General features: G+C 45.1%; 1 protein-coding gene across 1 annotated transcript in view; it reads right to left on the bottom strand.

The window, feature by feature from the left end:
• Window positions 1-23,101, bottom strand: part of LOC147684635 (hexosaminidase D-like) — a 242,608-nt gene that overhangs the window by 36,679 nt on the left and 182,828 nt on the right. Inside the window, exon 12 of the mRNA XM_086940480.1 lies at window positions 14,594-14,695. Within this exon, the coding sequence (XP_086796606.1) occupies window positions 14,594-14,695 (102 nt within the window). The remainder of the gene's footprint in view (window positions 1-14,593; window positions 14,696-23,101) is intronic.

The raw sequence follows: 23,101 nt of genomic DNA, 5'->3' as shown, positions 1-23,101 counted from the left end.
AGCATGGAAAGCTGAGAGGCGGTCAGTGGTGACCCGGGTGACCCTAGTTTGGTCACTTCCTTCGATAGGCCCCTCTTTGTGTGGACAAAATAAGTGACTAACAGGGTCGGGACAGGGAGCCCAAAACAGCCCTGGCAATTTTGATGGACCAGCCTCCTGGGGGCCAGTGGGGGTTGAAGAGTGTAGCACAGCTGCTTTTGTTACTGGGGGGCAGTATTGCAGCACCGTGCCAAAACCTGCACCCAGTAACAAAACCACACAGGGGAGCCACAGTCAGCAGAACGAAGTCGGTACTGAACCTGGTTACAAAACAGGTTCCATAAACCCACATCCTCACTATGAATCCCAACACCATAGTCACAGTCATTTATTGCAAGGACATTGGATGTTGTAGGACCCACTGTCATACATTTACAGCCAAACAAGTGGCGCAAAAGTCACAGCGAACTTGTTCACAGATATTGAGTCACTTAAAGATCTGAGTAGCAGAAGGGACATTATGTACTCACTGACACCAGATGACATTGTAGGGTTGACCATAAGTCCCTCTCTTTAAAATGCAACAGTCTGTATCTGTTGCTGTGGAGTTTTGGGAAAGGAAAGGAGTGAAAAGAGCATCAAATGGCTAAGAACCCTATTTACATTCTGTTGCTGATGCTGCATTTATGCCCTTATACAATGGATAGTAAGGGCAGGGACAGCAGTGTCAATGCCAGGGATCAAGAAATAAAAACTGGGAGTAGCAGCGGCCACCCCAAGCTTCTCTTAAATGAATTCCAAGAAACTGTTTTCAGTAACTTAATCAGACAATGTCTGCATAACAAAATATTAACTTATTTTACATGAATGGGACAAAAGAGGCACCAGGAGCACAGATGGACTGACATGCACTGTTAAATCAAAATACAGATGTAGTGTAAAGCAAACCAAATGGCCAGAGTAAAATGCCTGGCCTTCAATGGCACCATTTCAGAGTACTTCCAGTAACACGTTTCTCTAGGATTCAACATAGTAAGACAAAGGTCTTTTATGGAGGGGTATCTATATGTACAGCCCATTTCATTAATGTTGGCACTGGGCCAGTGACTTATTCTGAGACGTTTAGTAAGTCTTTTGATGTACATTATAACATTTGACATCTTCTATTCAAATGTTTGTATTGAGATTTCTAAGCAAACAGAAAGCACGGAAGAAAGGAACCGGCACAATACAAAAGTACAGTAGTATTATTGTGAGACGCATTATAGTAAACGTGTCTTGTATAGAGGTCACAATATGTGAAGAATAACGCACAGAATTTCTGGATTACGCAGACTGAGGCCAGGATCTCTGCTCTGGAGGACACCCACCAAGAGCAGATTCTTGATCTCACAGGATCCATCCTTAAAGCGGTAGTGGCTGAAAATGAGGATTTGGAGGGTAGCTCTCGCCAAAATATGTCAGGATACTGGGTGTTCTGGAGTCTGCTACCAACTTTAACTACAAGGGATTTCTGGCAGAAAATCCTATGGATGCTCTCTTTGGCTGCAGAAAATGGTCTAATGTTTTTACCGTGAAGCAGGCACACTGCACTCTTGCACCCAAAACAGGCCAAGCTCCATGCCCAATCATAGCAAGATTATAAAACTATAGGTACAGAAAACTGATATTACGGCTGAACAGAGACAATCAGATCTTCAATACGAGGGTCCGAGATATCCTTTTACCCTGACTTCACCCCTGTGGTGCAAGAGGCATGCTGTTCTTTTCAAGAGGTGAAAAAGCTCCTTCAGTCACAGGTATGATTACGACTAGAACACAAGAGTAAAACCCATTTTTCTGCAAACCGCCACTGAGCTAGACTTTATTGAACACCACATCTAGCCGGACTCGGCTAGAGCCTCCTATTCATCCATCCCAACTACCTCTTGGAGTGTTGGCTGACGGGGCACTTCACCCTTAGTGACAATGATTAGCTATTTGTTGTCTTAACTACCTGTTGCATGATTTTTCGGATGCAGTGACATTGTGCTCTTGTTGTAGGGAGAGCCACTCCTCATTCCCGGGGAGAACTGTTTCCTCCGCTGTCTGTTGTCTGCCCACCTGTGTAGCTGATTCCTGTGTTGACTCCCTGCCCTGTCACTGTACTCGCATTGTAGCATATGACAATGGCTCCAATGTCAGCTGTGACGATGACCTATCCAGTTGTTATGATCAGAGCACTGCCGTGCTCTCTCGGCTCCCCCTTGCGTGAAGCACGTTCATTGTGCTTAGTCAAGTCAAGTCAAGTCAAAGGATTTATATAGCGCACTACATACCCAGAGGGTCTCAAGGCGCTTAAGGAGGGGTGGGGAATTACTTGTCAAATATCCACGTTTTAAGTTGCTCTCTGAATGCTAGGTGGTTCTGGGTAAGGCGAAGGTAGGTGGGAAGTGAGTTCCAGGTTTTAGCTGCCAGGTAGGAGAAGGATCTACCTCCCATGGTGGTCTTGTTGATGCGAGGTACAGTGGCGTAGGGGTGGGCGGAAAATCCGTTCCGCTCGCGGATTTTGCGGATTTTCGGGAAATCCGCAATCCGCGAGATTTGCGAATCTCCCGCAAAATCCGCAAATCCGCGAGCAGCGGATTTTGCTCGCACTGCTCGCACTGTTCGCGGGAGTTCGCGTGAGTTCGCGCCCCGCGTATAAGTGCAAAATTGCAGAAATACGATCTTAGCAAAACTGAAAGTAACTACTTACCAGGTTCAAAAGTTCAGGCTCATCATTAGTAGCCATTTCCTGTAGTGCTTCCTGAGGGGCCCCTCCAGAGTTCAGTTGCCAGTTGAAACTATTATGTGACCCTGCTCTGAACCTCAGAATAGTTACACATATGCCACAAAGGTCCTGAATTACAGCTAAGGGAGACAAGCAGGAGCCAGGCTGGAAGTTAAAATCCATTAATCAGCCCCTAATTCATTATTGTCAGTTGGGGCAGGGCAGGTGTTGTAACTAATTTTGCAACAATGAAAGCACTTAGCAAGTGCAAAAGATCACTAATCAGGGCGCACTAAGGAAGCAGGTGCCAGCTAAAAAAATATTCTGTGACACATTAATTAGCCCCAAATTAATTCAGGTCACTTGAGGCAGGGAAGGTGTGCTTTGCTTTGCCGAAAATAATGTACACTGGACAACCAGAGGGTGTGGTGATGAAACAGAGGGTGGCATGGGTGGGCCAGAGGGTGGCATGAGTAGTCAGAGAGTGGCAGTGGTGACAGAGAGTGGCAGTGATGAAGAATAGTGTCCCAAACAGGCTGGACACGTAGAAACAACAAGATCGCGAAACTTGCGACCCGACAGGTAAGTTCGCAATTTGCGAAAGTGTACAAAACCCTCGCGAACTGGCAGAAACACGGGCGAACACAAAAAAAAAAAATCCGCAAATTCGCGGGAATTCGCGGATTTTGCGGATTGCGAATCCGCAAATCCGCAAAATTCGCGAACGCGAGATCCGCAAAATTCGCTCATGCCTACAGTGGCGAGGGCTTGGTTGGAAGAGCGAAGCTGGCGGGAGGGGGTGTAGAAGGACAGTCATGTGTTGAGGCATTCTGGTCCGATTTCGTAGAGTGCTTTGTGTGCGTGGGTTAGGAGCCGGAAAGTGATCCTCTTATTGACGGGAAGCCAGTGGAGGTTTTTCAGGTGACCAGAGATATGTTCTTTACGCGGGATGTCTAATATGAGCCTGGCTGAGGCGTTTTGGATTCGTTGGAGTTTTTTCTGGAGTTTAGCGGTAGTCCCGGCGTAGAGGGTGTTTCCATAGTCCAGTCGGCTTGTGACCAGAGCGTGGGTGACAGTTTTCCTAGTTTCGGTGGGGATCCAACGGAATGTTTTTTTGAGCATGCGAAGAATGTTGAAGCAGGATGAGGAGACGGCGTTGACTTGTCTGTTCATTGAAAGAGAGGAATCCATGATGACGCCCAGGTTCAGTGCGTGGTCTGTCGGGATGGGTGCTTTTCCAAGGGCTTCTGGCCACCAAGAGTCGTCCCATGCAGAGGGGGAGGTACCTAAGATGAGGACTTCTGTTTTATCAGAGTTCAGTTTCAGACGGCTGTGTTTCATCCATTCGGCTACTTCTTTCATTCCTTCGTGTAGGTTAGTTTTGGCGGTGCTAGGGTCATTGGTGAGTGATAGGATCAGTTGAGTGTCATCCGCGTAGGAGATGATGTTGAGGTTGTGTTGGCGGGCGATGGCTGCGAGGGAAAGGGAAAAGGGTGGGGCTGAGTGAAGATCCTTGTGGTACGCCGCAGATGACTTCAGTGGCCTCTGACTTGAATGGTGGGAGGCGGACTTTCTGGGTTCTTCCGGTGAGGAACGAGGTGATCCATTCCAGTGCTTTTCCTTGGATTCCGATGTTTCTGAGGCACTGTAGAAGGGTGCTATGGCAGACTGTGTCAAAGGCTGCGGAGAGGTCGAGGAGGATGAGGGCGACAGTGTCTCCATTGTCCAGTAGATTTCGAATGTCGTCTGTTGCTGCGATGAGGGCGGTCTCAGTGCTGTGTTTTGCTCGGAAGCCGGACTGTGAGGAGTCGAGGGATTTGTTGGCTTCGAGGAAGGCGGCGAGCTGGTTGTTGACAGCTTTCTCGATGACTTTGGCCGGGAATGGAAGGAGCGAGATGGGGCGGTAATTTTTGAGTTCGGTGGGGTCCGCTGTGGGTTTTTTCAGAAGGGCGCTGAGTTCAGCGTGTTTCCAGCTTTCCGGGAAGGTGGCGGATTTGAAGGAGCAGTTGATGACGTCTCGGAGGTGCGGTGCTATGATGGAGTCTGCTTTGTTGAAGATGTGGTGAGGGCATGGGTCTGTGGGGGATCCTGAGTGGATGGAGTTCATCAGGCGGATGGTGTCCTCAGTGGAGATTGGGTTCCAGTCATTAAGGATGTTTGAGGGGGGTGAAGGTTCGGCAGATGGTTGGGTGGGTTGGTCTCCAGGTTGGTTGTCGAAGCTGTTGTGGATGTCTGCAATTTTGTTGTGGAAGAATGAGGCTAGGGAGTCGCAGAGGGCTTGAGAGGGGGTGATGTCGTTAGAGTTGGCCGAGGGATTGGTAAATTCCTTGACGATGTTGAAAAGTTCCTTGCTGTTGTGGGCGTTGTTATCTAGTCGTTCCTTGAAGGCGGTTTTCTTGGCCTTTCGGATCAGTTGATGGTGTAAGCGGGTGGCGTTTTTGAAGGCGTCCTTGGTGCTGGTGGTTGTGTCTTTTTTCCAGGCCTTCTCAAGGGAGCGGCAGAGTTTCTTGGATTTCTTAAGGTCATCGTTGAACCATGAGGCCTTCTTGCTGCCAGGTTTGCTTTGTCGTCTTTTTAGTGGTGCAAGGATGTCGGCGCTGTTGGATAGCCATAGGGTGAGGTTGGTGGCGGCTTGGTCGGGGTTTGAGGAGTGGGCTGGGGGGTTTAGAAGAAGTGATGAGGAGATCTGGTCGATGGTGATTTTGTTCCAGTTTCTTTGCAGAGTTGGTTGGGGGTGGTTGTTGGGTTTGGGCTTGTTGTAGGTAAAGTGAACGCAGCTGTGGTCAGTCCAAAGGAGATTCGTAGTGTGGCTGAAGGAGACATGATTGCTGGAGGTGAAGATAGGGTCGAGAGTGTGACCTGCGATGTGGGTGGGGGAAGTGACCAGTTGTTTAAGTCCGAGGTTGGCGAGGTTGTCCAGCAGGGTGGTGGAGTTGCGGTCGTTGTTCTTTTCAAGGTGAAAGTTGAGGTCTCCCAGAAGGAGGTAATCTTTGGAGGGGAGCGCGTGTGGAGTGATGAAGTCCGTGATGTCCTCACTAAATTGTGCGCGGGGTCCTGGTGGCCTGTAAAGGAGGGTGCCTCTAAGAGTGGTCTTGGGGTCGATGTGGATCTGGAAGTGAAGGTGTTCAGAGTTGGCGAGATTGACGTCCGAGCTGGTTGAGATTTGGATGGATTTCTTATGGACGATAGCGATTCCTCCTCCTGTGTGGCCGGTACGGTCTTTGCGTATGATCTTATAATCTTCTGGGATGGCAATGGTGATGTCTGGGGCGGAGGAGGCGTTCATCCATGTTTCAGTAAGGAAGGCGACGTCCGGAGAGATGGTGTCTAGTAGATTCCATAGGTCAATGGCGTGCCTGTGGACCGATCGGGTGTTGAGCAAGATGCATTGTAGGAGGTTGGTGTCGGGAGTCTGAGGTGTGAACGTAGCGGAGTGGTTGGCGGTGCAGAAGAATTTGCAGGAGTAGCATGAGAAAGGTCCATGGGTGTGTCCATGAACGACTTGGACGCAGTTGGAGGGACGGCCGGGGTTAAGGGCTAGGAGGGTGGTGGCATCGTAGGTAATGCGGGAGGGCTGGGCAATGCGAGGGCCAGGGGGTCTGGAGCTGGGCGCGGTCCAGGCGCGGACGGGCGTAGACGGGCTTACCTTTGGCGCACCTTCGGCGCGGATTGGGCGCGATCGCTGCGCGTAAACGCTGCGCGTGGGACCTGCTGTCATATATGGATAGTGGAAGGGGAGGGGCGAGGGCGGCTCAGCTGGGAGGCGGGGCGGGTTAACTCTGACCACAACAACAAACAAAATGGCAGCGGAGCGCTGGGGGATAACGCGCAAGCACAGACAAAGTTACACTGGCAATTACAATTTAAAACAGAGCAAAAGCGGCAATGTTAAATGTCAGCAGAGCACAAATGCGCCAAGCAAGACAAATTGCAGGTAAAAACAACGAGGCGCTGCACAACGATACCAGGTGTCGTCAAGACACTGGGGAGCGACCACTCGGCTCGGGAGAGAAGAGCGAGAATTTTTGTTTGTGCTATGAAAGGTTTCCCTCTCCGAGCTTGGTTATACTTCTTCCTCTCTGTATTGGGTTTTCTTTCGGTATTCTATGATTGGATCGGCGGGGTGAGGGGTATGGTGAGATTGCAGTGGTTGATTGTTACTATTTTTGTTCAAGGTTCATGCAGTCACACTCAAACATTCAAATGCACACTTTTCTTCTCCCTCTATTGAAGGGCCCAGGTGCAGTCCAGCCAACTCACAAATATGCCCAGTCCTTTGGTGTTACGTCTACCTATGGTTAATTATTTGCCATGGAATATGCACAGTCTGAATAACTCCTGTAAGGCCAGGAAGGTGTTGGTCTATCTCGATTGTGTTAAAATTGATATAGCATGTATATGGACGATGCTAGTCCTTTTGTTGGCAAAAAAAGATTGACTTAGCAATGCTAAAGGAGATTCGTTGCTCCACCCTAATGCTTATGTTTGCTGCATCCTGAGGCTCACACTACTGCTTTTCTTCATATTCCAATAAATCCAGAGGGGTGGTCACTCGCGTACCGAAATTAGCAAATTTTTCCCTCCTAGAACTAATCGCAGATGTTGGCAGCATATTGTTGCGCTGGCCGGTACTTTCGACGGAGATGGCCTGCTCCTGATAAACATACATGGCCCGCGCGTCAACGACCTTGCTTTTTTTCCTTCAATATAGCAATTATGTTCCACCTAATGATAATGATGATACTGGCCCACTATTTGGTGGGGAGACTTCAACCTCACTCTTTCCATGCTGCATGATATATCCTGTGAGTCCTTCCACTTGACACCATTAATCAACTTACCCCTAACTCATATAATGCAACCCTGATCTGGCAGAAGCTTGGTGAGCCCTTCAGCTGAAAAAAACGGAACACACATTCTACTCCCCAGTGCACAACACTTTTTGCGAATGGGTATGTGGTTACTCTGGAGTGCTATCATGCATTGCGTGTGTAGTGCTGACATCATGCACCGCATTCTCCGGTGAAATTGTCTTTGTATCAACCGGCCCCTGCTCCTTAATTCCACACATGAGATTGGATGGTTCAGAAGCAAAGTCTGTGCGGTCATCTTTGAGTATTTTAAGCTCAATAAGGCCTCATTTAGTGATGTCGCCATCCTTTGGGTAGCCTTTAAGGCCTATATTTAAGGAATTTGTAGTTCCAAGAGTGCCAGAGAATTGAAATCCATTAGATATCGGCTGTCCCAGCTTCGGAGGAGGTAACAATGGAATGTGAGACCAGGCATTGGGATGTCAAGACTGGGTTGAAGGATGGAGCCGGGAGGAGGGGAGGGGGTTGTTTGATCAGGATATGAAGTACTTCAGGCTCTCACTTCAGATTGTGTCAAAAAAACAGGAATGGACCCCAATGACTTCAACAACCTCAGATCTATCATGAATCTTCCCTTCCTAACCAAAACACTGGAAAAATGTGTTCTCCTTCAACTAAACCGACACACTGAGGAATTAAAACTCCACAACACTTTCCAATCAGGATTCAGGAAAGGTTGTAGCACCGACATCTCTATGCTGAATATTTAGGATGACATTCACAGAAACCTGGATGAAGGTGATACCTGCCTCCTAATCACCTAATCAGTGGCATTCAATACAGTAAATCACCCAGCTTTACTTGGAACTCTCAGATATCGCATGGGTGTCAATGGCACAGTCTTGAAATGGTTTCCGTCCTATCTGTAACATCGCTGTCAGCAAATTAAAATCCACAACTGTTTCTCCAACCCAGCTCCTGTGACGCTAAGCGTATCCCAAGGCTCTAGCCTCTCCCCAGCCCTTTTAAATATCTTCATGAAACCACTCACCGCCATTTTAAACCAAGCAGCAATCAAATACTTCCTATATGCCAATCACATACCACTCAACTGCAAAATCAAATCATGCTGTGACCTCTGACAATTGAACACCACACTTCTTAATATACGATCATGGCTCAAAACCAACTACCTTAAACTAAATCCCAAAAAGACAGAACTACTTCTCTTCTCCCTCAGTACTAATCCTTTACCTATCCTAGAATTGATCAAGAATCTAGACGCTCTTAACTGCTCTTTCTCTCTCTCTCTGTCTCTAACAACATTAAGTCTCTGGGCATCACCCTGGGCAAAAACATGTCCATGGAGGAGCACATCAACATCTCTGCCAAAGGAGCATTCTGCACACACAGATCTCTCAAGAAAGTAAAGCTGTTATCCCCCAGAGAATCTTAAAATGGTAGTACAATCTCTTGTCATCTCAAAACTAGATTACGGCCATTCGTTCCTTAGAGGAACACCTGAATGTCTGCTGGCGCCCATTAAAGCTGCTCTTAACGCTGATTCCAGACTCCTCAGAGGTACTAAAATATTTGACCACATCTTTCCTACCCTCAGTAGTCTTAAATGGCTTCCCATCGAAGGAAGATGCTTTTTCAAGATAGCCTGCATCACCTATAAAGTGCTTCATACTAAATCCCCTGAATACTTAGAAATCAGAATTTCAAGAGCTGGAAGAATCCAAACACTGAGAAGTTCCAACGCTCTTCTTCTCATTCCTCCCAACTTCAAGAAGAAATCCTCAGGCTCGCTCCTTCTCAGGTAATGCTACGAAAATCTGGAGCTCGCTACCCAAAGATCTCCGCTGCAACTTCTCCTTCTTTAAACAGGACCTTAAATCTCTAATCATCAACAGTTACCTCACCATGCACACAAACTGTTCTAAGTTCCCCTCATTGATTAAGGCCTTCTAGATGGCCAAACAACTTGCTTAGTTGCCTCTTTGTCCCTTATTCTCTCCTTTTCCTCCATGTGCCCTGTGTTATACTTTGTGACTTTATAAGCACTTACAGCTGACTGTCTTGTGAGCTTCACATAACGAATTTCCTCATGTACCTCTTATAAACATATTTATGTATTCTCATAACCTGTAGAGCACTCCGATACCCTCAGGTCCAGCTAGCAATATATACAGCTCAAAATCCTGTTTAGCTGGAAGGTGTAATATGAGGTTGGGAAAATGTGTGGAATGCCGCCTAAGCATTGATTATTGCTGCGTTATGAAAAATGGCAATAAAAAGACTAAAAACAACACGCAAGCATTTTTTTTGCAATTATAAGTCAGTCTTTTCTATCATAGTTATAAAAGCATTAGTCTAGACGTGGACAGGATATTCAGGGTCATCCTGTAGTGAGAGACTATCTTGAGAAAGTCTTGAGCCAGAATGCTTGAGCAGCAGTTGCAACAATCTGCCATAACCGATCCAGAGTCTGCAACCTATTTCCTGTTCATCTAATACCAACGCTCATTTCTGCCATGTAATTTTATAACTTTCCTGAATAGCATTTATCAAAAATGCCCACATTTCCACTGTGAACTACCAGTTGCATGTCATTTTAAGGACTAAGGGGCCTATTAGGATCCTAGCGGGGATTGGGACCGCCCGCCATAAGGGCGGGGGTCCTGCGGGGGGGTATTAGGATGTGCCCGCCACAGTGGCGGGCACATCCTGCATTTTTAGCATTGTGGCGGGCGGTGCTCTCAGCACCGCCCGCCACAATGCTAAAAATGCATTTCAGCATTTGCGTAAATAAAGCGGCAGGCATCGCGTGGTGCCTGCCGCTTTGTTTATGCAAATGAAGGGGGGGAACCACAGGTACCCACCGTGTGCAACCTCCACTCCTCCTTCACTCTGGGGGCCTGCAGGGGGCCCCCAGAGTGAAGACCGCATGCCTTTCCGTGGCGGCAGGTAGCTGAGCAGAGGAGCCAGGAGCAACACAGCCTCTCTTTCCCCCTCCCCCCCCCCCCGAAAAAAGAAGGAAAATGGCAACCCAGGAGAGAGAGAAGGAGGGAGCATAAAGAAAAAGGAAGATGAAGTTCAGTGAAAAGGAGCTGGAGGTCTTCATCGAAGACGTCAGCAAGGACAATGAAAAGCTTTTTTGGCAAACAGTCCCTTCATGTGCAATAGTCTCAGAAGAGACAGATCTGGCTTGGGAACCAGAGCAAGATAAATGCCATTGGGATTACCCAGCGCTCCATTGAGGACATTAAGAAAAGGTGGTATGACCTGAGGAAGACGGCGAAGGCAAGGATGGCGGAGAGGCAGAGGCAGACCATCAAAACTGGTGGAGGGAGGAGCAGAGCACCTGCACCAATAGCTCTGGAGCTCATGGTAGAGGCCACCCTCCAGCCAGAGAGTGTGAGTGGGATCGGCGACGCAGACAGCTCTGCCAGAGCTGCCAGCAAACAAGGTAAGATGCATGCCCAGCATGCTGGGCTTCCCCCTCCCCAACCCTCATCATGGGAGATGTAGTCATAAGAAACACATGTTCAGAACAGTCAGTCTAGCAAACTCACTAGCATGTGACAGCAATTAGCAAGCAGAGGACAGTGAGTGTGATTGGCAGGCATAATGTTTAATGCAATGCAAATGCTGCCAGATAAGTGAGTATATCTACATTTTATCATTACAGGCGAGACATCTCGCAGTGCAGCAGAGGGGAGCAGAGGGAAGGCACCCAGGCCAGAGGGGAGACAACAGGAGGAGGAGCAGTCGCCTGCAGGGCACACAACCACCGCACCACCACCACCACCACCACCAACTTCTCCATCCCCACCATCACCGCAGCTCCCGACAACGCCGGCATCACCACCAACACCATCCCCACTACCACAATCAACACCACCACCACCGTCAGGCAGGAGGCATGCCGTGGCCACCCTCCAGCAGATGGAGGTGTCAGAGGAGGAGAGCACAGGGGTACAACAGTCACCAGTGGCTGAGGACGGCAACATCGAAATATCTGATACCCCATCAGAGCGCACGCACACACATCCTCCAGACGCCGCAGGGCAAGGGCAGCCAGTCCTCCAATCTCGGACCAAGGTGACAGTGTTCGCTGGGCTGGAAGGCAACATGCTGAAGGTCCAGCGCCTGCAATGAAGAGCGATGCGGTCAATGCAAAGGGAGATGTCACACATGAATGCGCACATGCACAGAATTGAAAAGGGAATCAGTGCAATGAACAACACCATGTCTGAGGGCATGAGTGAAGTGGCGTCGGCTGTGAGGCAGCTCTACAGCAAGTTCGAGGAGGACCACCTGTCTAGGCGCAGGGAGAGGCAGAGACTTGAAGCATACACCAAGGCGGTGAACCGGCTGTCCACTGCTACCTCCCTCATGTGCAGAAGGTCAATAGCCATGCAGGAGGAGATGGCACACTGTAGTAGGGATGTGGCTCGGGGGATGATGACAATGACCTCAGCACTGGAACTGCTGCAAACCGAGAAGGTGGCCACTACAGCAGAGAGGGGGGGGGGGGGGGGGGGGGGACAGTGAGGAGGCTACGAGCCATAGTAGCATCACGCCCTCTCCCACCGAGACCAGGAGGCGCAGCGAACGCCACAGCGCTGGCCAGGAACATACTGGCAGTGCAGACAGTGGGACCAAGGAACGTGGCAGTACAGCGCGTGGGCGCAGGAAATAGAGCCAACTAGGATATGGTGCTCATAAAATGGGTGATGTAACCCATCTCTGTATGGACATTGGTTTTGATCTTGGTGGTGTGCTCATTAAACACCATCACTCAAATACAGTAACTGGCTATGTCTCCTTACTCACTCAGAAATAGTTGCGTGTTATCTCAGCCCGTCTGTATCACCCATCCGGTGCTGCTGCCACACCAGCTGCGCAGGGCTCTGACTGTGGATTGTCCTCGCCCTCAGAGTCAGTTAGTTCCACTGCTGTTCCTTTCTTTGTGGCAAGATTATGTAGCATTGCACATGTTGCTATTATTTTGCAGCAGATGATGGGGCGGCACTGACGTGCACCTCCACTTTTGTGGAGGCAACGGAACCTGCTTTTTAGCAGTCCAAAGGTGCGCTCCACAACGTTGCGTGTGCTTTCATGTGCCACATTGTATCTCCTCTCCCTTGGGGTGGATGCGTTGAGATATGGCGTTAGTAGGAAAGACCGGAGGGCATATGCGTGGTCACCTAAATGTAAAAGAAAGTGCCATTAATTTGTGTCACCAATACGTTAATCCAGGGTATACATCAGGGTGTGTCACATTGATTTACCTAGTAGGTATCCTTCTCCAAATTCACCAGCAGCCAGACGTGTATAGATCCCACTGTTCTTGAATATGTAGGAGTCGTGGGTACTCCCTGGGAATTTAGCAACAATGTCAGTGCTGATGACATTTGCAGCACATCACCTGCACGTTGGAGTGAGTGGATTTGCGGTTGCAGTAAATGTATTCTGTAGCTGCTGGAGGGCAGATTGGTATGTGGATCTCATCGATGGAGCCTATTACGTGTGGGAACTGTGCCTTTTGGTAGTAATCCAGCTTGATTTTCTGCAGCTCCCCCTGTGTGCTGGGGAAGCTTATGTAATGATGCATTCTGTCCATCATGGCGTCCAGGAAGATGTTGAAAAAACGGGATAGGCAGCTCTATGACACACCACCTGCTGCGGCTATCACACCCTCGTAACTTCCAGATGCCAGGAGGTTCAGGCAACAGAGTACCTGTACATAGGTGGGTATTGCGTGAGCCCTTGGTGTCTGGTGCACCAGGTATGGTTCCAGGTCCCGTATCAGGTCAAGGATGGTGTGTTGGTGTAGCCTGTACCTGTCATGGATTTCTGGCTCAGTCAATTGGAACAGTGTGACACACAGTCTATACACACGCTCTTCCCGTCTCCAGAACCTCACTCCTGCTGCTCGCAAACGTATCCGCCTTGCTATGACGTAGAAGCCCGCCATTGTGTCCACAATGTTGCATTTTGGGGCTGTTTTTATGCACTGCACCTGATTACCACCTGCTCTGGGTCAGTGGTAATTAACGATTCTTTAGTACCGATTTTGGTCAAATTCGGTATTACTGAATTTTGTTACATCGAAATTTCGAATTTTTACCGATTCCTTATTTACCGAATCAGTATTTTTTTGTTTTGGGTTTCACCGATCTGTAAATAAGGATTTGGTAACTGTTTCCCTTTAATTTACTGATTCGTTATTACCGAGGGCATTCGGTAATACCTACATCGCAGAGGGCTAAATACTGGTCGGTAAAGCCGAAATTTACCGAATTTCGGCTTTACCGACCGGTATTTAGCCATCTACATCTAGCCCTTAGTCTATTACATACTATGATTCACGTTCACCATTTTTCTGCTTTGACTGCCTTAATTCAGATATATTTTGGCATCAGAAAAAAAATAGAATTCAAATTGAAGCTGTTAATGTTGATGGATATTTCCAAATAATATGAATTGAGATGAGGAGATATTAATAGTAGGAGAACATATCAGAGGTGGGGATTCAGCGTTCTGATTCACAAATAAATCTGTTAATGTTTCTAGCCAGTCTAGAGTGATTTGTATGGCAAGTTTCCAAGGTCCATGTTTGAGAAGCTCATATAGTGCAGGTTTCTTTGCTATCTGGTTATTCCAGTTCTGGATTTGTAGTGGAATAAACCAGACAACACGTGCTAGAAGGCAAAAAACACAACTGCATTGGACTAGCTACTCAAACATAGAATCAAGACACTTGAAAATCCTGTGTGGGTACATGGATCTAATTACAAAGTGACTGGGTGGGAATACATGGGGCAGAAGGTGTCAATTCAAGGCCTGGAAGATTCTGAAGCATCATGCAAGTCAGCTTAGTCTAATTTCAGAGTTTCCAGCTTGTAGGCAGTCATCATTCAGAGCTGTCAGTGTATGTTGTGACCTGTCAAGAAGCCCCAAGAGATCAAAGTAAAGGGAAGCAGCAAGCAAGATTTCAGATATACTTGGAAATACAATAAGCTGCTATTCTGTTGCTTACCTGGCATCATTCATTACATCACGAACCTTCAATTCGAGCTTGTGATGGATCTGATTCACCAGCTGATAGATCTCGGAGCCTGGAAATGCTCCTTTCCCTTTGCTGCCAAGAGTAAGAAAGGATTGTGTTGGTGGCCTTATGGCAGAAAGGCAAATTTATTTGATTTCATTTTGGGTTCTTGCAAACCCACATAGTATCTTAGTTGCCTAGTCCCATCACTCATGAGTGGATCATGCACAACAGAGAACTGATGCCACACTGAAATGATGCACAGTAACCTAGAAAATATGCTACAAGTCATTATGCAAGTCCGGCCAATATGCACCCCTGTAGCCCTTTGGATAGTACAATAATTGGGGTGCATTGGGTCCCTCAGAACCCTGGATACTTGTGACACTTGACCAGCTGCGCTTATGACAGCTATACCATGGTTGCAAATCTTCCATAAGCTGCTGTCTGCTCCATCCTGTACCTAGAGCCACCCACCAACAGGCATTCACATTTATCCCTTAGCTTAACCAAATATGGCATATTATTTACTTGGCCAGAAAATAAAAATGAGCGTAAACTCCATACATTCAAAAGATGGACAACCATTCCTATCAACCATCTGAAACTATAACACATCACAGATCACACACCAATGGGAACCACAAGCACTTCAAGCAACCAATATTTTTAAAGTGATAATTTATTCGACTTTTAGGTTTGTATGCTATCCACTCTTTCTTTCCTCTTCTTTGACAACAAGATGCATATTTGCGCTCTTTAATGTCTTCTTAAGTTTCCTTAACTTATAAATACATATCTAGAAAGCCTCCCAATACCCAAGATACAGAGTTATTCCTTGCCAAATAAAATTGTGACTCCTCCATTCAGGCCCTAGGCCCTAAAATTAGCTACCTGATAATAGCAGATTATCTACCATTTTCAGGAGTCTCGTAGACCCTTGGGAGTCCCTTAGAACTCTCAAAGGTTTTCATCCTACCATTTTGGGATTTCTCCTAGACCCTAATTATCTATGGTATGAACTTAACACATAAGTAAAGAAAGAAATCATTAGCTTGACATAAGTGTGTGGCATATTAGGTGAATAGATAAGAATACCTTGATCAACATTAGCTCAACCCCAATCAGAAAAGAAATAACACGAAATAGTTCTGCCAAGGTGTGGCATCCTGAAGTACTTTAAATTTACATATATAAAGATTTCTTTAGAGCAGCCAATATGAAATAATAAGGGGTATTTTGGAAGTCTATCTGAAGACTCCTGGAGCCAAATGTAATTAATTTGTCTTTACAAACACAATCAACCTTAAAGAAAAAGTCAGGACTACTAAGACACTGACCAGAATATACATTATCACAAACCTTTTTAGAAGACACACATATGAGAAAATAGGGACTATGCATTTAGATTAGCTGCAGCTCTGTTAAGAAAGCACATTTCCTGCAACTACTTCCTTGCTATTTCCCTAATGTAGGAGGTGGGTTGCATATGACTTTAATGCAAATACTCCTGGAGGAGAGATAAAGTTACAAATAGGTAACTATTGCATTTCCTCCTGGCCATCTATACCAATAGTCAAAAACAATGAATAGTACAGCAAGTCCACTCCAAAAGAAAGACAGCAAGGAAAGTAGCTCTCTAACCAAATACATTCCTAATAAAGCATCCACTGCAGCTTGGAGAATCTCTGCAACTGGGATGTTCTACAGCAAAGTAATAGTAGTGGCCATAACCACCACGTGGAGCGAGACCTATGTCTAACAGGTAACATTGTGTTCGCTTTCTGGTAACTGCAAGGAAACTACCCATCTTTAAATGCATTGCCTTGCAGCGGCTAGGCCAGTTTTAACTGGCCCATTGTTGCCAAAAAGGTTTTATTTTCATAGGTCATTAAGCTTTGTATGAAGGGACATCTCTGAAAAAGGAATGGGACTGTAAAAAGATGGAGAAAGTAATGGTGTGGATGGATCATGTGGAAATCTGACTAGTTTGGGAGAAACCTAGTGTGTGTCGATCAACACAATCACTTTTTTGTGTGAAATCATGTATATGTTTCATGCCAGAACAAGGTTCACTAATCATACATCCCATGGTGATTTATTTAACAAACCTGGTTTTCCAAGTTCAATGCTACAAAGGTGTCTTGCGAGCAGGCTCAAATTGAGGACAATGATCATAGAGAAGACTATTTTATGCTCTCAAGGAGGGACTGTCTTCTAACTGGAGGAAACAATTTCTTCATTCTAGAAAACCCCTGAAAAATAGGGCTAAGAAGGACATTTCATTTTCTGCATGAAGAAACAACTGCAAGGTGTACTTTCATGGATGAGAATTTAGGCCGATTTTGTAAGTAGATGAAATAATGCAATCCCAAACCTTTGGGTGGTAGTGAACCACAAAATCAGGTCGCACATCACATATAAGGGTAAGTAAAGATAAAAAAAAAGGGAACATGTGTGCTATACAGGGATTGGTCACGCTACACCATCCACCTAGTGTTAAAAAGTATCAGAAAATCCAATACTTAATACATAATAATTTATCCCAAAGCACCACCTCAATTTAACAGTCTAGGTCTGTTGGAAAGGCAGGTTCAAGGAGTAGTTGATACACACAAAGAACAAAATGGAACTATGCAGAAGATTATCAGAGTTCAAACAATAGAAGGACTTTTGTTTGAAGTTACAAATGCTTTTAATTTCCAAAGATGAACAGTCTGGATAGTAGCAAAAAAGAGGGGACCCCTGAGAAACTAGTGTGAAGTACACCTAGAAAGGGAAAATACACCAATGTAAGCTTTCTAGGGCTACTTCAACTTGAACAAATCCCTATAACATGATTAAAGGGAACATAATAGAGACACACGAACCAAATTTACCCCTTTATCATCGCGGTTCTTGGGACCTGCGTTTTGTAAGGAATTTGTCCTTTTTTATCAGGTAATTCGTTTCCATGTCCCTTGCCAAGTGAGATTTTTTCTTGTTTTTTGCATGTTTTCTTTAAAACTCTAGGGCCCTTGCATCACATTGTGTTTTCACTTTTTATTATTTTCTGGTCTAGATTACAGTATTTCTGCGGAAGACCATCCAGTTGTTGCCTCTCCTTCATATTGGAGATATTATCTTGAGACTTCTTGGTGAGGACAAGGCTTGTCAGATTGCCAATTTACTCTTTTTTGTCATCTCTGGATGATCTTAGCATGCGGTCCTTTGAAATTTTCATGGTACATAGGTTTGCCTATCAAATTATGTGTATATATTTATCTTTCACATAGACTTTACTTGATTCTTTTTACCATTTTGGCTCCTGTTTTTGATCTAAAGTGAATGTGAGACACTCATTTGGGTATTCATTATCATTAGGCTTTTCCTTCTTTTAATTATCTTCCTTTAGTGTATCATATGCAACTGCAACACAATAGTGACACACTTTTCATTTTGTATATGAGAATATATGTATGCATTATTACTCTTTTTCTTTCACAGCACAACATCTAGAGGTGAAACTCCTGATGAAGACAGTGTTTCTGTCGAAACGCGCGTTGAGTCAGCTTTGCACCCGTTCCTACAAAAAGACCCATCAATTCATCCAAATAAATTGATTATGTTTTTGGTCTTATTAGATTGCATATCATCCATATTGCATATCTTGTGAAAATCAATTTCAACATTTTTGTCTGAATTGAGTATATATGGGAAAGAATGAATGTGGTATGTATGTTGTGCGATTGTGAAAGTCTCTATGATAATTGTTTGTTTCATTGTCTCTATGTAATTTACTGTGTTTTATAATATATTGAACAAATTAGAAAATTGTATTGATAAATATTTTGAATTTTTCTAAAAAAAAAAAGTAAATTTGGTTTGTGTGTCACTATTATGTTCCCTTTAATCATGTTATAGGGATTTGTTCAAGTTGAATTAGCCCTAGCAAGCGTATATCAGTCTGGATAGTAGTCCACAAATGAGCAAGATCAAAGATGAATACAGCTGACACGTGTTTAATCGAATGACAACATTTTCAAGGCTCCAAAAAAAAGGGATTTTCACCACATTTCCTGGAAATTACTGGTATGCCTCAGAGCCTTGAGGACATAAATGAGTTGGTGGTCCCTAGTCTCGTAACAATTAATTTAGCACACACCATTATAAGCAGCCTCATGCTTAGAGTCGTAAGCGTGCTTAACAAGATGAGGGAGGACTATGGTAGGTCCAAATATAAAAGCCCAAAACCGCGGCACCTCGTCTTGTTCCCTAGTAAGGGGCAAGACGCGGTGCCGCATATTTGGACTTTTATATTTGGACTTACCATAGTCCACGATCATCTTGTTAAGCATGCTTATGACTCTAATCGTGAGGCTGCCTTATAACGGTGTGTGTCGAATTATTTGTTACAGGACTCGGGTCCACTAACTCATTTATGACCTAGGGGCTCTGAGGCATACCAGTGGTTTCCAGGAAATCTGGTGGAAATTCCTTATTTTTGGAGCCTTGAAAACGTCGTGATTCGAAACACGTGTCGGCTGTATTAATCTTTGATCTTGCTCATTTGTGGACTACTATCCAGACTGTTCATCTTTGGAAATTAAAAGCATTTGTAACTTCAAACAAAAGACCTTCTATTGTTTGAACTCTGATAATCTTCTGCATATTTCCATTTTGTTCTTTGTTTGTATCAACTACTCCTTGGACCTGTTTTTCCAACAGACCAAGACTGTTAAACTGTGGTGGTGCTTTGGGATAAATGATTAATACCAAACCTTCTAGGCATGTTGTAGAGCAATATTTGAAAGTATGGACTGGATGCAAAATCTCTTCTATTTGAATCGACATGCAGAACTGGTAGATAAAAATATAGCTTCCTACAGAGCGAGATTTAATTGGCCATATTTGGATTCGTTCAGGAGCCAAGTCACCACGTTAAGCGATGATGATGGTGTGAATCATAGGACCCCTTAACTTATGCAGGTAAGCTACCTGTGTGGCACGCTCATGTGTGGACACAATGACAGGAGAAGTGGGAGGCAGAACCATCATTGGTTTGGCCATTATGGGGCTAGTGGATCACCTTGACCTTGAGTTGTTATCAGGTGAGGTAACAACCCAAGGTATCCAGAGTACTGGCTGAAATGCTTAGAGACACTTACCTTACTAGTCAATAAAAAATACATTCCCCGTATTTCCCGGCTGCTAATACCTGGCAGCTAAATCCAAGGATTTTTTTGTTGTTTGCATCTGCAAAGGGGTAGATGGAAATCACACTGGCAGATGATTCCATCATGCACCTTTTTTTAGTGTCTATTCATAGTTCTTGGTTAAGGTCTTCCTGTGGGAATCAGTTTGCCCATTCTGAACACCTGGTCAGTGAAATGCAATAATTTGTAAATTCCTGTCTGTATACCATTTCCTGATTGCCTGTGTTCCTGAGATAAGATTGTATTGTGTGCTTCCTTCTTTGTTCAGGTAATACTCTGCAGTGAATTTGTCCAGAATGGAGTTTGATTTTGTTGCTGGAAGGCCAGGTGAACCATCAGTGGTTCCCAAAAATGAAAAATGTGAGAAGTCCATTATTTCTGTGGTTATCTTCCCTACATCTGAGGGAGCACCATGTGTGTGTTTAGAGAGGGATCCGTCACAATGGTCTGTGTTGGAATATTCTGGGGAAAGTACCACCCTCCAGCACATTCTCCAGTTTCCACCCAGGAATTTCTAAACTGTTACCTGGCTAAGGGTGAATTTCTGTTTCAAGATATAAGACAGCTGGCACCATTGGTCTTCTAGGCATTGTGGCAGAGGCCTCGTTTGAAGTCGCCCAGGAAGAACCAGGAAAAAACAGGACACATTTGAGCCTCAGAAGGTATGCCATCTGACATGGTGATGGGTGAGATGTGAACAGAGTGCAAAAAATCAAACAAACAGACAACAGCCTATCCTCAGAAGTACACACTCTTATTTATAGAGTGATTAATACATTGTCTTGTGAATCGACCGAACTGTGGTGGACATGACCTTGGCTTGACTGTCTCATAGTGCAAACTGCTGGAGAATTCAGACTGTTAGCTGGAAATGACAACAAGGCAGCAAAGGAGTCGAGCCAATTATCTACACACAGATGTACAAAGTTCCTCTTTTTTCTCAGATGTGCTACAACTAGTCACACATTTCAAGAACGTTCTGGGTGCCAATTTCCAAACCGAAAGGCAGGACATTGAAATTATTGTAATGATCATTGCCTACCAAGAACCTTAGAAATGCCCAATCCTTCTGAGATATTGTAATTGGGAAACAGGCATCTTCAAGATTAATGGCACACATCCAATATCTAATATATCTGCATCCTGAACTTAGCTTTAGCTCGAGAATGAGTCTGAATTCTTGTTTGGGTGCTTTCCTTCAAACAAGATATTAATAGAAATACACTCCTCTTTGTTTTTACGCATTCTTCTCCAGAAGGATTTTGACTACATGGCATACCCAGTCCTTATGATATTGAGATGGCTTTTCTGCAGGAGTCCCCATTGGAGGCCAGGCCAGTTGAACCTGTTCCAATAGCCATGTTACACACTAGTCAGCACCAATATGTCTTTTGTAAAATGTTGCTATAAACATGATTAAAGTAGCTTTTGTGTCCCAACGTAGAGGCCGATGAAAGGGTGGAAAGGGAAGAACCACTGCTTCCACCCGCTAGAGGCATCCCTACAGCCACACTGGGTGGCTGAGATCCTTTCCCTCAATTTAGGAACTTCAGTGGATATGGCTGCCTGTGCTGCGCTGCTTCTTGGGTTGTTATTGAGGCAAGCGAGGGGTTTTTGTGCACCTTATAGAACTCAGGACTAAACTATTGATAAAGGAGAGCTTTTATTTATTTTTTGTTAGAGATACAGAACACAATCCAATGAACTTGAGAAAAAAGAATGAAGCTGTGGACTGAAATAGATTGGAATAGACTGGGATTGGGGCACTGGACTTGCACTGGGTAGTGCCTGTAAGGACAAAACTATACAGAGAAGGCATAAACTAAACATTAAACAATAAGAAGGAAATTCAACATAAGAGTTTGATAGGCAGACTATCAAAGATTACAGTTTTTTGCCTCTTGAAAGTGTTTTTCTGTGAGGTGACAAGATCTTTAAAGAAGGCAAGATTAATCTCGCAGAGTTCAGGGAGACATCCGGCAGATCTTATGGAGGAAGAGCGTTGTGTGAGTCACTGTGCTGGAGGCACACGACTCAGACTCTTACTGTCGTCCTCAGCAATGCTAATCAGGATTTTAATACAACCATACGAGAGGACAAAGGCAACAGAGAAAGAAATACAGAAACAGGAAGTGGCCTCAGGGAAACGCAAGACTGGATACAAGATCAGTGTAAGGACTAGACTACACAGGATTAGAAACACTAGGAACAAGACAGGGAAATCTGTAAACTAACAAGGTCAGGATGGAAATATGCAGACAGAACAGGAACACAGAACACAAGGCAAAGAGTATGTACATAGCAAGGGCACTCAGGGAGTGTGCATGAAGAACTAAAACCACAGTCAAGAGAGGCACAGAGATGGCAAAAATAACAGGAAACCAATAAGGCAAAGTAACCAACAGGAAGTAAAGAGCTGGAAAATAAGAGAACCCAAAGAACAGAGTGTCAAGGAGCAAGCGTGGGAATCAGAGTAGCAAGCCAATGCTGGAACGAATGAGGCCTCAGCAGAAAAAGACTGCAAGTCAGTGTACTCTCAGTTTACAATGCACGAATAGCTGGAGGTCACAGGAGGGGAACATGTGAGAGGACAGGCATTAACCAGGTGTAGGAAAACAAGAAAATAACAATGAATGGAAGGCTGTACTTCAAGAAAGACTATTCAAACCAGCAGGCACACAAAGGGGAACATAAAAACCAGGAAGCAAGTGCGGAATGGAGTTGGAAAGAAGATAAGTCCAGAGTGCAAGTATAAAAGGGTCAGGAAGACGATAGAACCCAGGAATCATGATAAAGAATAGAGCACGTCCATCAGCATGTGATTCGGTAAGGTTTTGGCAACAAAATGTACTACAAGGACCATGATACATAAGGAAAACAGTGCAAAAACATGGTCTGGAATGTGAGGCAGAGCCAAGAATGCATGGTGTAGAACTGTATATCCCCCTATACCTAGTGGCATGATGATAGAAATCCGACATCGGCTGAAACTTTGGCTGGAACAGACACCTTTCCTGTGATTTGTATTGATGATTCCTATACTCGTCTCTCTTCCAGGCCCTCAGACTTATGCTGAATTATTTTAATCTGCATGACCACCAAACAAGGCATTTCTTGACAAAGAACCCATTTTGAGCCTCTGGCTGCAAGGGTGTTATGTAGAGCCGGGAAGATCTCAAGAGTAAAACTGTAAAGGTAGCCTTGAGTTGCCAGATCAGCACAGTCTACAGTCATACTAATAAAATAATTAATGACCATTATGCTGTCATTCAAAATTTCTTCAATGTCTATCCATTTTCTCTGA

This window comes from Lissotriton vulgaris, chromosome 10 (assembly GCF_964263255.1).
Source record: "Lissotriton vulgaris chromosome 10, aLisVul1.2, whole genome shotgun sequence".
Classification (NCBI taxonomy): domain Eukaryota; kingdom Metazoa; phylum Chordata; class Amphibia; order Caudata; family Salamandridae; genus Lissotriton; species Lissotriton vulgaris.
This window is presented reverse-complemented; position numbering and strand designations above follow the sequence as displayed.